The sequence below is a fragment of the Nycticebus coucang genome, chromosome 7 (assembly GCF_027406575.1).
Source record: "Nycticebus coucang isolate mNycCou1 chromosome 7, mNycCou1.pri, whole genome shotgun sequence".
Lineage (NCBI taxonomy): Eukaryota > Metazoa > Chordata > Mammalia > Primates > Lorisidae > Nycticebus > Nycticebus coucang.
The window spans coordinates 84317468-84333673 of NC_069786.1; the positions used below are offsets into that span (position 1 = coordinate 84317468).

A 16206-nucleotide genomic window follows, 5' to 3' on the forward strand; every position below is an offset into this window, starting at 1 on the left:
AGTCTGGTCTTGAACTCCAGACCTCAAGGAATATTCTCCGCTTGACCTTCCAGAGTGCTAGGACTACAGGGGTGAAGCACTGCAATCAGGCCTGCATGTGATATTCTGAATAATGCTTTAAGTTGTTATATCTTACTGGCTCTCCTATAAAGTAATAAGTTAAACAATATCTTTGACACATTTCCATTTTTCACTTGTGTGAGAGTCATGGCTATGCCCTCTTTTAAAATTATCTTCAAATCCTTCTTCTTCTTTATCTTTCTGGTATTTAACACAAAGTACATAATGGAATTTAGTGCAGAAAGGAGATGAATCCCTGAACATTTTCTTATTTCCAGGCATCTTTTCCTTTCATTCATCATAATAAGCAATTTGCATACAATGTAGTTTACTTGAAATTTTTTACTTTAAAAACAAAACATAACTTTTCTTAATTGGTTTATTGATTCACTTAATGGTTTATTGAAAACTTTTGAGAGGATAGTAGAGATATATTTGTTGACTCTAAGAAGTGTACCACTGATTGCCATAAAAATTATGTTTATAAATTAAATTTTTCAGCACTCCAATAATATAAATGAAAATCTAACTCTTAACTACAATATTTTCATACAATAAAAATGGAGACATACTATAATAGGCAAAACGTGTTTTAATTGTCAAGAATATTTTATTATATTTTTACAGCTACATGGTGACTTCTATTAGCAGATTAAAACAAAGAGAAAATTGAAATAAGATCACATTTTTAAAAACATTGTAAGCAATAAATACAGCACCACAATTACTGCTAATTTTATGTACAATGGATTCTATTTAAACAAACACTAAATTCCAGAATAGATATTTTATGAATAAATGCACTGGAAAACTACTTCAGAAAAACAGATTTAAATTTTTAGAAAATTAATATATAGTTTTCACAAGTAATCGCAGAAAATGGCAATTTTATGTTTTAAAAGCAAGAAATTCCCCCAATTTGTTTCACATACCAAAGAAGTTCGCTTCCAAAATTATCAGATTTACTTTCCTTTCCCAGTATGATACAAAGATCTTAATTAGCACTTCGACTTTAGAGAAGTATGATGTTTAAAAATCTTACTCCTAAAACTAACAGTGATTAATCATGAACTGACTGGTACACTTGAAGATCATACAATAGATGAACTCCAGCTATAAAAGAAATCTGATCTAAGCTCAATATGATACAAACACAACAAAAATACTTGAAAATTAGGATATCATTTAGTATAATGTTCTCTGATAATTCAACATTTTCTACTGTTATTTATGATTCAGACTTGATAGTTTGTCTAGAAGAATGCTGAAATACGTGAACATCATCAGCAAAGGATTTGAATCTATTCCTTTGAATAATACAAAGCTAAGAACTGACTTTATTAAAAGGATTTTTTTCTATAATTTAGGCAGTTGAAAGTCTTCATTTTTATGAAAGCTTACTATGAAATCCATAAATTTTAAACTAAGGAATACCTTTATATGTATAGATAAATTGTAAATATTCACTAGACCACTTAATGTTAATTCTTATCACTCAGATATTATTTCATGGCAATTTCAACTGAATTCTGAACTCACTATATATTGACAGTTTAATAAACAACTTATAATGACTAATCCATTAATTTAATCAATTTTAAGCAGCTTGACACTTCAAAAACATATATATATAATGACTTGCAAAATTGAGTTTTACAATTTGAAGTCATTCCTGTTCTAAGAGACTATAGTGAAAAATAACATTAGAGAAACTGAATCCCATTTAAATTCATTAGCATGGCTTTCTTCCACATTTATTTAATCCATACCACTTGAAAAAAATTTTTCCTTAATGATATATTCAAGTCTTTCACCGGTTTGTATGAACACGTACAGTAGCTCTATTAAAATATTAAAACATTACATATGATATACATTTTATTCTTCTAGTCTTTTTTTTTCTTGAATTACCTAGTACATTTTCAAAGTCATGCATCTTCATATAGTAAAAGTCAATAAAATAATATTTTAATAAGGTAAAACCACAAGAGTAGCAGACTGGCATTTATTACAGTAGTTGTTTAAAATTTCCTGGATTAGAATATCAATTCCTCGTCAAAATAAAAGGAGAACTATGTCTAGCACACCTTTATTAAAGTGTGAATCAGCAAAACAAAAATACTCAATAAAATAATGGTCTTATGGTTTTGAAATAAATATTTTATATCTTATTATAGATGTTTCTGTTTTCTTAGTTTTCAAACTTCTGATGCTGGCATCTGGTTGTCATTAAAATATTTACCAAATATAGAATTCTACACTCTTATAAAGTCAGCTCAGACAGTATCAGATACTAATATCTATACATTATTGTATTATGTATTTGCCTTTTAAAAATTACCTAAGTTGTGTGTGATTTGAGAATATAAAATAAAATAATGGTGTATTTACAAGGGCACTTTTCATATTTTTTTTTTTACAAAATTGCAAGAAAATAAGAAATCCTTCATTGATTTCTTTTATGAAAATGATTGCTAATTTGTCTACACAGTAGAAATGGAAGGGGCAAAGTGTCTATTTACAGATACGGGGAAAACTGATTTCCTCTCACTTGTGTAGTAAGACAAGAAGTGCATGATGAGGCACTTTGTAACATCAACCAAGATGTCTCCCTAATGACACAGATTTGGACTGTGAACACATATCCTGTTCACCAGTTCTCAAAAAGAGATATGACATGGCGTATAACTGTGATGTATGTGTACAGTAAATGAGTAAATAGCTCACAGCAATTCTCGTCAATTGCTTTTCTTAGATAAAAGATAGTAAGCCCTCAATGAATCCCCAACAATAAAAAAAAAAAAAGAAAAAAAAAGATAGTAAGCCAACAGGGGTAACTCACTCTTTGGGCCATTCAAGAATGTAATTAGAAAAAATACTAGGGTACTTTCTGGGCAAAAAAAATTCAGCTGCTCTAATTGAGATGTGAGAAAGATTTTTAAAGCAAACAATCAAAAAATTAATGTTTCCTTAAGTCCGTAAGCCTTAGCTAGGTCTTTTATGGAAACAAGAGGAGAATCACGCCCAACGTGTATAGGAAGTTTAGTCATTCCTGTGTGAATTCATGTGTGGTGTGCAGGAGCTGGCTCACACCAATCCACAGGAGTTGATTAGGCTTGTCTTTTCTCCAGTTCCACATGTCAGGTTGGTAGTTTGACATCAATCATGGCGAGAGTATTTCCTGGAAAACATTACAGACCAGGGGGTTTTTTCATAGAGCTGGTTGTTATGCAATAAAACATTACTGAATTCCTGTGATGCTTTTCTTTATGACATTCAAAAAATTCATTTAATACTGAAGTCTTCTGGCTATAAAGTCATGAATCCAAGTCTTTGAGTTAGAAGTGGCACAAAACAGGCGATCATCTCTCTGTTTTCAATCATATAACTTTTCTGGTTTTAAGATAACATTTTCAACATCATGGATGCTTTTTCCATTTAAGTGTTCACTAGGAAAGTCATGACTATAACCTGGAACGTCACTGATTGTTGACACGGTGTAAGATGCGCTACGGAGAGCGTCTGAGTGGGAAAAACTATTTCCAAATTGGATTTTGTATTGATTCCAGTTTCTTCTCAGAATTGCTTGAACCTATCAATCACAAAGGAACAGAAGGAACAAAGTCAATCCATTAACTGCAATGAAGAAATTGTATTCAAAGCACAATAAAAATAGGCTTTGTAGACAAACATTTAAAAAAATTGATGTTAATTAGTGATTAATATTGCTTTGTTTTCTTAATTAAAAAATTAAGTTTAGTAAACCATATTTTCATTAGGAAATATGTTGCAATTACTTTAGATTCCATTAATATGCTTGTACCATGCCTTGTCTTCAAAGCTTTAATCCTGCATATGTATATAGTGTTGTCAAATAATCAATCTAGCAACTCTCCCACTTACCAGTTTACAACATATAGTTTTATGTTAATGTCTTTATTAATAGAATGAGAAGATAGTTGAGAGTATAAAAGAAAAACAGAAAGCAGGATGTAGAAAATGTAATTCTTCATCGTCCTTAGAAACAGCAGCAACCTTTTACTGAATGATTATCATATGCCAGGAATTGTGCTATATTTTTAAAAAAGAAAAATAACAAAGTAGTCATGGACTGCCCATACATACCCATGAATAAATAATTACAAATGGGTTAAATATTTAGTGGAAAAAATGGAGGAAAATGTTTAGGAATGTGACTACTCCACTTTCACATATCTGGACCCCTTCTGCCAAATGAATTTAAAGTTCAGTGACTCATTCTTCTTCTCTGAAGTTAGAGATCAGGGATAAACAGGTCATATACAGTGATTGTGGTTTTAATTGAATTTAAGACAATAAGGTAGTTTTCTTCACCTCAAGTCAGTAGGCACAAATGAGAATATTCGAATACATCTCCTTCCTGATTACCTGAATATTTACAGGTATGATGAGTGAGCGGACTGGCTTTGAGAAGTCTGCTTCTCGGTTATGAAAGCATTAGTCAAATCTCTGTGACCCGACCTATGTCTGCTCATAGTGTGTGTCACTTTGAATGGTCTTCGCCAAGCTCTCTATGGCTCCTTGATCCCCAAGAGGAATCTGAGCATCTAAAAACAGGGTTCCACTAACTCATGGTCTATATACTCATCAAATAATTCTTAAACTTTCTACTTTTTATTTAGAATTCCTCAACTTTCTATTCACTATATTCATGCATACAAATCAATGTTAAATCTTTAAAAAGGGCTTAATTTTTTTTTTTTTTTGAAATGGTGAAGAACTCTGAATTTTCTTTTTTTTTATACAGGTATAACACAGGTGGTACCCACTCCCTTCTCTGCCCCATAGTGTATAGCTCTGCCTACCTTCCAGGGAAGAGAAGGTTGGGTGAGTAGCCTTACTATTTCTCCAGCTCAGCAGTTATCAGTGGATACATTCTTTTTACTGCTTAGGAGTTTCTAAGAAAAGTGCAGGCTGATGTATGCAGAATGGGCTTTACAAATAAATATTAAATCTTTAAAAAGGGATTACTTTTTTATCATTTTCTAGTATAATAGGTCAAGAGAGCTCAATTCTGTAAATTACAAACTTTCTATGGCAAATATATATTCCTAGGATGTCTAAAGTTTTATAGGATTCTTCAAAGTCCTGTTAAAGTCTCCTGGTTCTGTCACTTTAAATGAACACCAAGTTTTACTATCTCATTTCATGTTTTTAGGAAAGAAGAAAGGAGCAAATATAGAGTCTACAATTTCTTTAGGTAGAACTCAAGATTAGAACTCGAGTTAGGTTCTCTATATAATTAACAATATATATAATAAATATGGCATCAAAAGGTATATTTTATGAAGTTCAGCAATTAGGACTTTCAAGCTGATTTCTTTATATATGGTGACTATATAAATAAAAGCACTTAAAGGGATATAAAATGATTCATCTTTTAAATGATCATAAGTTGTTTCCCCCGATTTAGTAATATAATTCAAGTTCTACAAATATCTAAATTTCTAAAGTAATATCCTCAAGAACATAGGCAAATGACAAATCAGGGAGCTTTAGGTCGTGAATTTGTTGGAGACTTAAAACAAAAATGATTTTTGCCTAATTATCTGTATATTTCTGATGGAAACTATACTTGGTCCTTATTTTTCTGCTTAATACATTTTTTTTCTTATTGCTGGATTGATTATGTAGCTTCTGATTGAAAGGAAGTAGAATGTAGCTTTCTACAAAAAATTCTACGTAAATGTTGGGAAGTTGACAGGAAACAACAGTTGTGAGTCTAGTACTACATTCGTAAAGTGAAGCTCAAATTCAGTTCTAAAAAGCAAAACAAATTTTGAGATATTTGACTGTTTACTCTTGAAATATAAATACTTTTATAAGGGTCATCACCTTATTTCTTCTTTCCAACTAAATCATCAAATAAGCAATAGAAATTTTCTGAACTGCCGGGTCTATTAAAAAAAAAATTAAAAATAAATCTAATTAAGAAGTCTCAGGCCTTGTAGGCTTCAGATTGTTTATGTCATTCTTTGTAAGGATATTATACTTTTCATCTACTTCTTCTAAGACAATATCACACCTATTTGTCAAAGAAAGTTTAGTAAATGTGGCTACTTCTAAATTATTTTTTTGAGACAGGACTTTGAAAAATCCTATAAAACTTTAGACGTCCTAGGAATATATATTTGCCATAGAAATTTGTGATTTGCAGAATTGAGTTTTCTTGACCTATTAGACTAGAAAATGATCAAAAATAAGTAATCCCTCTTTAAAGATTTAATATTGAGATTCAAGCTGTCGCCCTGGGTAGAGTGCCATGGTGTCATAGCTCACCACAACCTTCAATTCTTGGGCTGAACCGACTTTCTTGCCTCAGCCTCCCAAGTATCTGAGACTACAGGTGCCTGCCACAGTGCCAGGCTATTTTTATTTCTCGCTCTTGCTCAGGCTTGTGTCAAACCTCTGAGCTCAGGCAGTCCACCTGCCTGAGCTTCCCGGAGTACTAGGATTACAGGTGTGAGCCACCACATCCAGCCTTAAAAGTGGCTATGTTTAATAAACTTTTTTTTAAGACAGAGTTTTGCTGTCACCCTGGGTAGAGTGCAGTGGCAACATAGCTCATTGCAACTTCAAATCCCTAGGCTCATCCATCCTTCTTCCTCAGCCTCTTGAGAAGCTGGGATTACAGGCCCACACCACTGTGCCTGAGCAAATGATTTTAAAAAGTACATGACATAGTTGGAAACACACAAAATGAATTTGGCAGGTGTCTCTTCATGTTATGAGAGTGGGAAAAACTAAGAGGCAATGAGACACAAGAGGAGGGATTATAGTCTCTTAAGATGAGATATGAGTCATACTCAGAGATTGCATCACAAGAGATGAACTAAACGAGATGGGTATCAAAGAATCACAAAGGATTTGGTAACAACCTGGCTCAAAGATCTTTTTATTATTGCCATTTTCTAATGCCAAAATGGTCTCAATTTTAGGACATGGCAGAAGATCAAGGTTCTGTGTCTCTTTTGCTTACACAGATAGAGTACAACAGAAGTGTTAGGCAATTAGTTGGCTATTCCCTGGACACTCTTTCCAAATAAAAGGGCCAATTTGAGATTTTGATTCCAGTATGATTAATATTCCTGTTAGTATGTGTATTTTTGAAAATGAATATTTGTTAATCTAGTAATCCAAAATACACTGAAGAGCTAGTAAAGTTTTAGGGTGCCAAAAACTTTACAATCCCTAGTTTACATTAATCCTTGAAAACTTATTTTGAGGACCTTGCTCTTATTATCTGTTTAGGAAAGGCAAACTCAGATTTCTGAAATTTCTGAGCATTTCCCAAAATATCACAGCCAGGAAGAAAGTGGCATCTTTGGTGCTTAAATGCATTGCCATTTCCCATCACAAAATATTATGCTAATTATTATGTTTTGAATATTTAAAAATTATACTTCATAAAAATAAAATATTTTTCTGTGGATAGAGAGCTATACCTTTCCTATTTCATGCATATTCTTTGACATGCCTTCCCTATCACTCTCATCTGTATTTAATTGTTAAATCCTATATAGGCAGCATACGGGATTGTCTAATTCAGTGTATACAATAATAAATCTATAGAGGTACATAGCAAATGCTATTTACATTTTATTATTAAACCAAGTGATTTACATTCACTGCATTCTCTCGTCTATACTTCTCACTGATTTCAAAAAAGAGCTTATCAACTTCTGTGTTGCACTAGAGTTATGGAAACACCATTAAAGGTATGAAATAAAGTCTACTATGTTTGACAGTTCCACACCCTAATAAATAAATAAATACATAAAATAAATACCTATGTTTTGAAATTAAAATATATTTTAACTTTTAATTAAAATGAAATGTCAAGAGGAAAAAAGCAAAATATTACTTAAGCAAAGGAAAACATTTTATTATTTTTCATAATATGTACATGATTTCCAAGGTTCATTGTTTTATAAGAATGGCTGTCATAAGTTATGCCAACTGGTTCCATATGATCCCCATCTGCATTTGATCTTAGCCAAAAGGCCAAGAAGCTTTGTGATTAGATTCACATTTATCAAGTGTTCATGTCTCACTCAGTTGCTGTCTGAATTTATAAACTTTATTCCATTTTACTAAAATCTTATAGGTTAAAATTTGTCAAGTAGATTAAAAACATCTAAAGGGCTAAGTTGATGGAGCTCAAGCCATGATGGATATGCATAGAAATTATGGTACCAGTTTTTAAAATGCTTGAAACTTCCCAAATTAGGAACTTCTTGGATAAAATCTGGAACTATCCAAGAGCACATTGCCATGTTATGAATTGGAGCATACTATTTTAAATTTCATAACTACTCCATCTTCTCCATGTATAACTGAGAGTTTAATTGTTTCTAATCCTTTAGTACGTTCTGTAAAATTGTTTTAAAAAACCTCATTGTGGGGCAGAGAAAAAAAAAAGAGGGAAAATGAGCTGATCCTATTTCATATAGCTGATCCTATTTCCTATTAGATTGTATATTCTATGAAGTTAAGGATTACCTAACACTGTACCTGGGACAAAGTCCAGACTTAGTAGGATTCAAATGGTAGTTCAAAAGAATAGGTGAATAAAAGTCACGGACAAAATACTTCAACGTGAGGCTGACTTTTCCCTCGCTGGGAACTCCAATATGACCCGAGCTACATAAAAAGAGATTCTATTGGGGCAGCACCTGTGGCTCAGTGAGTAGGTGCTGGCCCCATATACCAAGGGTGGTGGGTTCAAATTCAGCCCTGGCCAAATTGCAAAAAAAAGAGTTCAAAATAAAAAATTAAAAAAAAGAGAGATTCTATTAATCTTTTCTCTAATAGAAATGAAGTTTGAAATAGTTATTTATTGGGAATTTATAACATTAGCCTATTTTTTAAAAGAAAAAATATACTGTACATGTAGAATAATAGAAAGAATAAAATCAATTACCATACCTCTCCATTAAAGAAGCAGAAAATTGTAGAGACCAAAAGACCCTGCAAAAGAAAAACAGAATTATCAGAATTCAAAAGAAAAACTATACATTTCTAACCAACTTGCAGGATAAATGATCAAGAAGGAAAGCAATGCTGTAAGAAAATTTAGTTGCAAGTTTCTAAAGCTGCCTTCTTGCTGTCGAGAGCTGCATACCTGATAGTGCATAAGGATGTGCATGACGTAGTCATAGACTTCCTCTGCAATCCTTCCTTCGGGACGCCATGGAATCAGCACAAACTCAATGCCCAGCAATGGCACCAGGATAAGAGTGGCTCTCACAGCTTTCATGTAGAGATTTGATTCTGCTTGGTGTGTAACTTTTAATTTGGTGATGAGAACACGCACAATATTCAGCAGGAAAAAAAGATTCACCTACAAAGAAAATTAAATGGCATATATAAATCATCCTACATTTAATATTAAGAAACCTTATGAAAGGATCATCCATCTTATAAATCTTCGAACATTTTTAATGCATAAGAATATGTTCTATTAAGGGTGTATTTGTCTATGATTTGAATTTGCATTTCTAGAATTGTGATTTATTTATTTAACAAGTACATCAACTTTAAAGAACTTCTATTTTAGAGAAACAAAATGAAGGTAGAATAATTGTGGAACACATTCAGTTGAGAAATATCTGAGTGTTTTTATCAGCTCATTTTCTCACGCAATTAAAAAAATATTCCTAACTAAAGCTTTTGAATATTTTCAGCTCAAAGAGAAAAAACCGTTTAGGTCAAATTCTAATTTTAAGGCATCACCTCTCCATCAGTGTCCTTATGATATATGTTCCAAATATATATTATACAATGATAACTATTTTCTTTTGGGGGCCGGGGGTTTATCCTTACGTTTCTTTTGTGAACAATAATATTAACACCACCACTGTCCACAATAGTACTGTGATCTTCTTTATCCTTAGAGAAGACTGAGTAATAAAATTGATGCTGTTAATATTCAGCACAGGTTATCCTGAGTTAAAAACCATTTGGCATTCCATAGGGCCTTCTGTTTCTTTCGGTAATTACGTATTTACTGTTTATTGGGTCTTAACAACTTTTCTCAAGAGACAACATTCCTTTTGAAAATACAGTATAACTAAGGGAAAAAGATCCTGCTGAAATACATTCCCTCCTATTTATCTCTTTTTCTTTGTTATTTTCACCCAAGTCAGTATCGTTTACTTTTGCCCGTTTTCTCTATGCCCATTCCCATTCCTCGTGCATCCATAGGATTACGGACTTTAATCCCAGAAGAAATCCACAGCAGCACCTGTTCTTCTTTAAATAATCTTAAAATTTCTGACTACAAACCAGTATTTACAGTTTATATGTATGCATTTCAATAAATTGTAAAAGTAGTGGTAGTATCACATTTAATAAAGGAAATAAATTAACACATAACACAAATTTGCTAATATAAAAGGGCATGTGTTATGAAATTAATGAGTATTAAAATAGTCTGCCACTGTTCTCAGAGAATTCAAAGGAACATATGCTTTAAAAATATACAGCTCACTATAGCCCTGATGGAAACACATCTATAAAAAGTAACATGTTTACAGTCACAGGAATGTGATGAAGACAAAAGCAGACTAAGCCTCTTCAGCAGATGCAAGAATGAAACACGACAAATCAACATGTCAGCTGTGATTCCACCCATCCAAATGTATTCCTGCCCTAAGAATTCATTGCTGTTCCAAAGTCTGCCCTGAATTAAAATTGCTACCATTCCATAGGAGAAAACATAATGCTAATAATGCTTATAAATTTATAATATAGAATATTTTATAATCCTAATATATAAAATCACCAATTACAAAAACACAGTAGAAATGTTCCTGTTTAGATGTCTGCTAAATGAAAAAAATGTTTAATGCAAAGTGTTCCTCCAAAATGGCAAGTATGATTTAAAATGTGAAAATAGAAAGTAGGAGCTAGCATTGACCATGGAATTAATTCTTTTGTTAGCTAATCTGTAAAGATTTGTGTCACAGTGAATTGGATGCTTTTTCTAGGCTGTTTTTCACATACTATAATTTTCAGAATTATAATCCCTTTGTCTTCATTTTGTGTAGCTACTTCCATTTATTTTAAAGAAAAACTGAATAGGCAGTTTAAATTTCAGATGAACTATTTGTCCATCCTAGAGCAAGACTAGTTAAGGAGCAAAGACACCTATTTTTACTGAAACATCCATAAAGTTCATATCATGACATTTTCAAATTACAATACCACCCCAAGGTCACGAGAGGAAGCAGGGAGAATCATCAGAACAGCCGCTATAGGAGGGTTTCTAGAAGCCATTCTCATATAAGAATGACCATCATCACTTAACTATGCCCCCAGGTGACCCAAATGTTTCTCACTGAACCTAAATTAAATGTATCCTCCCTCAACTTCCCCTTAGCAAGATCTCAAAAATGCTGAAGTCACCCCAATACCACCCTGTTCAGAGGAAATGTTATGTAGGAAATGTGAGTGAAAAAAATTGATCGTGGTTAAAATCAAAAAAGCACAAATTGTTTGTGGTTTGGACAAAAACACGTGACCATATGAAGGATTGCTAGGAACCCTCCCAGGAGCTTGGAGTTGTCCACAACTGAAAAGCAGCCCTGGAGCTCAAACAAGGACAGAGCAATTTTAACCTGGTAGAAAATCTTGTTTTAGGCCAGCAAGATGGAAAAGGTTTATGAAAATAATGTGGATCTTTACTTCTTCCTGAGCAGTTTGATGATGAGCTACATGCCTATGTGATAATTTATCCGCCCCCATCAGCTATTCTTCTTTCCTATAGTTGAACTGGACAAGTTTTTCTAAGGATTGTGTTAGCTGCTCTTAAATTTTGCATTTGCTAGGTGCTTTACTTCCAGAACCTCTTTTATTTAGGAGTTCAAATCACATAACCCTCCGGGAGTCGGATCTTTTATAATAAAATGTTGTCTGGTATTTGTTTTAAAAGTTCCTGGGTGGCCCAAACAATGTATCTTAATTTTTTTTGAGTTCTTTCAGGACAGAAGTTGGATATCAGGCAGAAATTACAAGTGAAAAAACATTTTTAAACCATTTTTTTTGAGAATTTATTATTAGGCACTATGCTAATCACTTAGTAGAAAATATCTTATTGAATTCTTACAATACCCTGTGAGGTATGTACTATTATTTCTTCACTACAGATGAGAAAATTAAGTCACAGGGAGGTTTAAGAACAAAAAAAAAAAAAAAAAGGACTTGGTTTGAGACGCACAGCTAATTGTGGCAGAGCCAGGATTCAATGCTGGCTCCTTGAATACAAAGAATACAAAGCCAGGCAGTTTCAGGGTGCAGTTAAACACAGTGTGTCAAATACATCCTTAGTATGTGGGGGGAATAAAAGAATGGAGTACTTCTGCCTTTGAAATTTTCACTATAATCTACATTAAAGTATATTAAAATTTTCATGAGAGCATAAAACCTTTCACGAGAATGGCTTAAAAATGACAGATTTTTAAACAGGTTTGAACAGTGTTTGAATATAATTATATAATAAATTGCAGCTGGCAAATATAGCAAAATGATAGAAGGATTTCATATAAGAAAGAGTAAAAACAAGAGTCAGAAAGCTTTGCATTTTAGATGAGAAATAGAACACTTTTTTGAATATACAATTTAATACCAGCTGCCATTGGAGTGCCACTCCTAGAGGCTGTAACTGCATTATGCTCTCTGTGAGTGAAAGCATGCTAATCTGCATTAATTAATTTCCCCATTCAAATAGTGTAGTAAAAGCCCTGACTGTGATTTCTGCTTCATTGCAACCACACTAAAGATGTCCAATTGGTTCATTCGCATTAAGTGCTAATTATTATAACAATAAAATGACTTAAGCAATAATGTCGTTTGTTGACTCCAAGCCTTCTTTTTTTTTTGTAGAGGCAGAGTCTCACTTTATGGCCCTCGGTAGAGTGCTGTGGCATCACACAGCTCATAGCAACCTCCAATTCCTGGGCGTAAGTGATTCTCTTGCCTCAGCCTCCCGAGTAGCTGGGACTACAGGCGCCCGCCACAACGCCCGGCTATTTTTTGGTTGCAGTTCAGCTGGGGCCTGGTTTGAACCCGCCACCCTCGGTATATGGGGCCAGCGCCTTACCGATTGAGCCACAGGCGCCGCCCGAATCCAAGCCTTCTTTATTGGAATGCTGCTCTTATCTGGGTGTATTGGCTTCCCTCACGTGCTGCACCTCCCTACTAGATCCGCTTTCTGTTCTTCTCTGTGCCCCAGGAAGCTGACAGCTATGGATTGCCTTGTTACCTAGGCCTTCTCACAATTGCTGCTTTGGGCTAATGGGGAGAACCAAAAGAGCAGAACACGGGAAGAAAGAAAAGGCTGGGTATTTGTTTGTAGTTCTTCTTCCCTGCCAGGCTGTGGTTTGGGCAGTAGATGTTTTCCTCTTCCTAGGGCCACAACTCCCTCAATGCTCATCCAACTCTAGTAAAACTGTCCCGTCCCCTCTTCAGGCCTAGGCATAGTCACAGTGTCCCACTGTTGGTCCTGATGCCTCTCTACCCCTTTCAGATTAATTCTAAATTCTTGTGGACTTTGCTACCCACAAATCAAATATGACACCTTCAGTAAACTGTATTCATTTCAGTGCTGTGGGCACGTCGTATGTGGCCTCTGGGATCCTGAAGGATATCACAGGACAGATGATTCAGGAAGTACAGTTGAAATGTGAGCAGTGATGAAGAAAGGAGACTTTTTGATGACATACCAGTAAAGCAGCACAAATCGGGCCGTGGATTATGTAGAGGAGATGGGTATCAGAACTGATCCAGCAACTAGGGAAAAAATAGGGACATTAGGTTGAAGATTTTCATTTTATTTAGTACGAATAAAAATTGTAAAGAGAGATTATCTTACTTGTCATTGTAATATAAGCTTCTGGCAACAGCGTGAATGCAAGCAGGAATCAGGGGAAATCCTGTAAATATCAAATAAAAAGAAAATAAATGGAAGCTTTCCATATAGATTGAACTAAAATACCCAATGAAATGTGAAACTGCAGAATATCCTAGAAGTAATAAAAAGAAACAAAAAACTAGTCATCATATGTTTATTGAATATATATTATCTGTGTAGTAAAGGAATAAATATGACAAACTATTAGGTATTTATATTTTGTGTTTTTTTGTGTACAAGTATTTATACATTTTCTTCTTATACAAGTCATTTTGAATCAGTGGACTCTTGAGCTTAATGTTCATAAATATGCTGCCTAAACTGTAAAGCTTAGAAGAAACTTAGCATTAATATACTTTCTGTGAGAAGGAATCAGCCAATATTTGTAGATTATCAGATATGGGAAGAAGTTGAGACTGATGGGAACTTCCACTTGAGAGCGAGATTAATGGTAAGCGCTTATCTGAAGAAGCAGAGAAAGAAGAGAAAGAGATGATTTCTAGATCACAATTTTTGTTTGCTTTAAATATGCTAAATCAGATCTTTCAAATATGAAATGATAAAATGTTTTAGAAGTTAACCAGAATATACTAAAGATCGTGTGTGTGTGTACACGTGGCTCTACACAGACACACAGACAGATGATAGATAAGTGAAATTTTAGTTTTATTTTTGGAAACTAGACCCATTGAATTCATTTTCTGCATTTTATATTTTGCATTATTCTAGTTTATTTTAATATGCCAGAAATAAATTGCATTTGCTTTGTGAATAATACCATGTCAGGATAGTGTGTGCAAAAAATAGATTTTAGATGCCTTTATTCAATTACTCATACCAAGTGACAATTTTGAAAAAGAAATATTTTTAGAATGAAACTTCAAAGTTATATAAGCCTAATGCTCTCATCTTACACAAGCCAAAAGAACAAGATTCAGAACAGGGCAAAGACTAGTTCCTTAACTTGGGATTCTAATTCTATGGTTTTCGTCATTTGCATATTCTGTGAAGACATAATATTCATTGGAATATTAAATAGAACAATATCTATTACTAATTGACTAATAAAACAATGAGACAGTGATACTGAAATATTTTGACTTATAACAAAAGTTAATTACTTGCTATTCTTTCAAAATGATTAATCACAAGTATGTTTGTATTACAGGGGACTATAAAATCTTCTTCTTTTTTTTTGTAGAGACAGAGTCTCACTGTACTGCCCTTGGGTAGAGTGCTATGATGTCACAGCTCACAGCAACCTCTAACTCTTGGGCTTACGCGATTCTCTTGCCTCAGCCTCCCGAGTAGCTGGGACTACAGGCGCCCGCCACAACGCCCGGCTATTTTTTTGTTGCAGTTTGGCCAGGGCTGGGTTTGAACCCGTCACCCTCGGCATATGGGGCTGGCGCCCTACCCACTGAGCCACAGGCGCCACCCTATAAAAGCTTTTGAATCAGTAGAATCAGTAGATGTACAATGGCACTTACCCCAGCCAAGAAAATAATACCACATCAAGTGTTGCTTCTCTGCAAACACGGCCACTACGATGAGCGTGTGTAGGTAAATGCCCTCGCAGAGCATCCAAAAGTAATTACAGCCCATCAGGTAAAGATGAATGAACTGGGACACTTTGCAACTAACCTGTGGGGAGAGAAAAGCAATCAACATCTAGTTGTTTCTGAATTTACATGCAAAACAATGGTCTAGTTTAATTCAGGAAATATAAAATTATTTTTTCCTCTTTACAAAATCTTACACATTAATGATTCAGGTTTATACAATGTCGGTCTTCATAAAAATCTAATGATATCTCTAAAGGTTTTAGCCACAGACTCCAAAGATTTATAATGGCATATCTCAAAAAAATGTGTACATTCCAAATCTACTTCATTTATGGGATATGTATGCTTCCATGTTTTGTGGTTAGTATGTAGTAATAAGTATAAATTTTTCACACATTAGTAACTTTATACCTATTTACATCTATTTTAATTATGTCATCATGAATTCCTTGATTGCTGTATTCTGTTGGGAAAAAAAACTTAATTTTTAAAACCAAGTCATTAAAAGTCTATGTCTTTGAATGAAGAAAGTAATAGAAAGTTTCATTAATTAAATTAAATAATTTAATCTTTAATTCTAAAGAATCTTCTTCTTTGGTGTAAAATGAGAGCATTAGGCTTATATAATTT

At 33.7% G+C, this 16206-nt stretch overlaps 1 protein-coding gene across 4 annotated transcripts in view; it reads right to left on the bottom strand.

The window, feature by feature from the left end:
• Window positions 1-648: 648 nt before the first annotated feature.
• Window positions 649-16206, bottom strand: part of CALCRL (calcitonin receptor like receptor) — a 100914-nt gene continuing 85356 nt past the window's right edge. For all 4 annotated transcript variants that reach the window (XM_053598033.1, XM_053598031.1, XM_053598032.1 and 1 more), the window contains 6 exons: window positions 15502-15655; window positions 13973-14033; window positions 13824-13890; window positions 9224-9442; window positions 9028-9069; window positions 649-3652 (listed from right to left, as the gene is read on the bottom strand). In XM_053598033.1, the coding sequence (XP_053454008.1) occupies window positions 3437-3652; window positions 9028-9069; window positions 9224-9442; window positions 13824-13890; window positions 13973-14033; window positions 15502-15655 (759 nt within the window). In that variant the 3' untranslated portion in view covers window positions 649-3436. The remainder of the gene's footprint in view (window positions 3653-9027; window positions 9070-9223; window positions 9443-13823; window positions 13891-13972; window positions 14034-15501; window positions 15656-16206) is intronic.